General features: G+C 44.9%; 1 protein-coding gene across 3 annotated transcripts in view; it reads right to left on the bottom strand.

The window, feature by feature from the left end:
* Positions 1–2,868, bottom strand: part of ankrd50l (ankyrin repeat domain 50-like) — a 36,373-nt gene that overhangs the window by 20,307 nt on the left and 13,198 nt on the right. Inside the window, exons 1-2 of one of the 3 annotated variants that reach the window (XM_014030733.1) lie at positions 1,962–2,155; positions 1,167–1,868 (exon numbers count right to left, since the gene is read on the bottom strand). In XM_014030733.1, the coding sequence (XP_013886187.1) occupies positions 1,167–1,597 (431 nt within the window). In that variant the 5' untranslated portion in view covers positions 1,598–1,868; positions 1,962–2,155. Of the gene's footprint in view, positions 1–1,166; positions 1,874–1,961; positions 2,156–2,868 lie in introns of those variants that run through there. The other 2 variants (XM_014030732.1, XM_014030734.1) reach the window with 2 other exon arrangements.

Genomic DNA, 2,868 nt, shown 5'->3' with positions numbered 1-2,868 from the left:
CGTAGTGTAGTATAGCATAACAGTGTAGTGTAGTATAACGAAGTGTAGTGTAACGTAGTGTAGTATAGCATAACAGTGTAGTGTAGTGTAGTGTAGTGTAGTATAATGTAGTATAGTATAATGTAGTGTAGTGTAGTATAGTATAATGTAGTATAGTATAATGTAGTGTAGTACTGTATAGTATAGTATAACTTAATCCTTGTTTCGATGTGACGGCTCACATTTAAGTTCTTTTTTTGTTTCAGAGGGAAACGGTTTTGTAAACAAACTGAGCGTTTATGTGAGCAAAACCTCAAAATATCTGCATAAATAATTAGCTGAAGCACCAGCTTCTGCTGGTGTAATAACTCCAAACTTTTACTAATCTGTGTGGGATGACGACAGAACAAAACTTCAGAGTTTTGTTCATAAATGAGTGGTTTGGATCTGAAACCAGCATCTCTGGGCTGTGACTATAAGGGCCGGTTGGTGAAGTAGCTTCAAAGATGAGGATCTCAATTTCCTTGCAACTGGATTCAGTTTGAATTTTAGACGTGTTCAAAACATTTGTCCCAGAATAGTCACAGTCTAGAAGTATTTGTCACTAATGCTTCTTAAACTCACTTAAGTTTTTGTAAATCTTTCAAAGCTAGAGCTGTATTTTGGCATCTACTGAAGCTCCCTTGTCATAGAAAAGCTCAGAGGCTCAAGCCCTGAATATCCAGGTTGGAACCAAGTGTTAATTATCAATAATAACTTGAAAAAATTAAATGTAAATGAAACCATAAACTGTCTGGTTCAAACAGGAGCAGGGAATCACAAAGTTTTCAGTAGAAACAACTGGCAGCTGAAACCCATCATTTACCAAACAAAACCCAAGTTGTGGAGCAGGTTTGAATACGATGAACCGTTTTTTCTGGAGGACACAGGTTCATCAACAGCACGGTTCAAACGAGAGTGAAAATGAGACAAACAACTAAACGTGCACGCACAYGTTGAAATCCTAGTCAGGTTTCAAGCTTGTTGCTGTAGCCAACTTTTCCCTCTTCCTTTTATTTGGTGAGAGCACCAGTGGGAAGTTTCCCTTGATTCAGATTTAATAAAATGTTGCGTATCATGTGACGCCAAAGGCTTGTCATAGAGCCACACTTTTACAACTTTTAGAGCAATAATAAAGAAATACAAACCTCTTGAAGGTGTCCTCTGGGTGTTTCTGACAGTTGTGAGGCTCCAAAGCAGAAGCTACCGATGGCCTGTTGAGGATCTCTTCATACCCAGGAGGAAGAAGAGGGGAGGCCCTCAGCTGCTCCACCAGGCCCAGAACAAACCTCCACAGGACTGTGCTCCGATGATCCTCCCTCTGGCAGAAGTGCGAGGCCAGGCAGCGCTGTGCCAGCCACACTGCCAGGCCAGCCTTGGATGTGGGCCACACCACTTCAGTGCACAGGGCGGTTTTGCCGGCGCCGGGTCCCCCTGTCACCAGCAGGCCCGGAGCTTGGCCGGACAGGATGCGGGGGGCGTCCAGGCACCGGCGCAGCTTCTCCAGGGCCCATTCCCGGCAGTAGAAACGCCGACCCTGGAGCAAGCTGGGACTACCGTCAAATCCACTGCCACTCATTTTTCTCTGGGGTTCAGAGATCCAGGAGATGACTCCATGTTCCTCTGGTACTTTTACCTCTGCTGCAGCTGGTGGACAATAATTGGGTGACTCAGTTCCTGTAATGTTACATCAGGTCTTTAACGATCACCGGATCTGTTTCCGCTGCGATATGATAAGTCAGCTATAGTTGCACTTCATCTTCACCGCTGCTCAGCCTGACGTTCTTGGTGCAGGATAAGAAACACCCTGGTTATCTGTCTTCACCAGGCCTCTCCAGGGGATCGAAGAGCTGCTCTGTCAGGAATCAGAAAGAGACAAGAAGGAGTTTTAGACAAAACACTGACAGCACATTTCTCACACATTTCATTACACTCCAGCTCACCCGTCCTCTGCCATTCTTTTTTTTTTTTCAATTAAAATCACAGACTTTTCTGCTCTTTCAGTATCACCGCTCTTCCTTCAAGCATCAAACCTTATCAGCAACTTTAGCAATAAATTCCCTTTTGCTTTCTCACACCCTCGACTCTGCCTCCTCCCTCGGCTCATTCCTTCTGTCTCACACTCTGTCATGCTCGCCGGTTTTTCTTGTTCTGTGTTTTTTCTTTCCCTTGTCTCCACCCTCTGCTAGTGTGTCTCGGCGTGTTCAGACATGCACAGCAGATCCGTGAGCCTGAGCTGGTCTGCTGGGGCAGTGAGCTCCTCCACAGCCAACAGGTGGGAGGAGACACCTGGGGTCAAGGGTCAGTCACGGGACAGTACTGCACCTCTGTTTCTGTTTCAGGTGATATTTTCATATAAGTTCGAGTTCAGTTTATTTATATAGCGTCAAGTCACAACATACATTGTCTCAGGGCACTGCACATGAAAAGAACAATCTAAAGAAGAAACCAGCAGGTTGCGTTGAATCACTTCATCACAGTCTCCCATCCTGAGCAAACGGTGGTGAGGAAAAACTCCCTGCTAATCAGGAAGAAACCTCCTCCAGCAGAACCAGGCTCAGGACAGGTGGCAACACTAGCTGCATTTTCATTGCAAATGTGCGCAAAACTTTGTTGATATTCTGTTAATGTCGAAAAAACACAGTTTCACAACTGCGGTGTTTCCATTAAGTAAGAAATGCTATTAAAGTCACACGTAAATACATTTGTTCTCACGATAAGTCACTACAAACATGGTGACGATGGATGTAAACACATAGCATGTTGCTACCACGACACTAGCGCTCATCATCAGAGGAGACATCGGCGTCTTTTATCGAGGCTTTCCAGAGACAAGTCCCTACTTGGGAG

Source organism: Austrofundulus limnaeus, unplaced genomic scaffold (genome assembly GCF_001266775.1).
Source record: "Austrofundulus limnaeus strain Quisiro unplaced genomic scaffold, Austrofundulus_limnaeus-1.0 Scaffold1109, whole genome shotgun sequence".
Lineage (NCBI taxonomy): Eukaryota > Metazoa > Chordata > Actinopteri > Cyprinodontiformes > Rivulidae > Austrofundulus > Austrofundulus limnaeus.
This window is presented reverse-complemented; position numbering and strand designations above follow the sequence as displayed.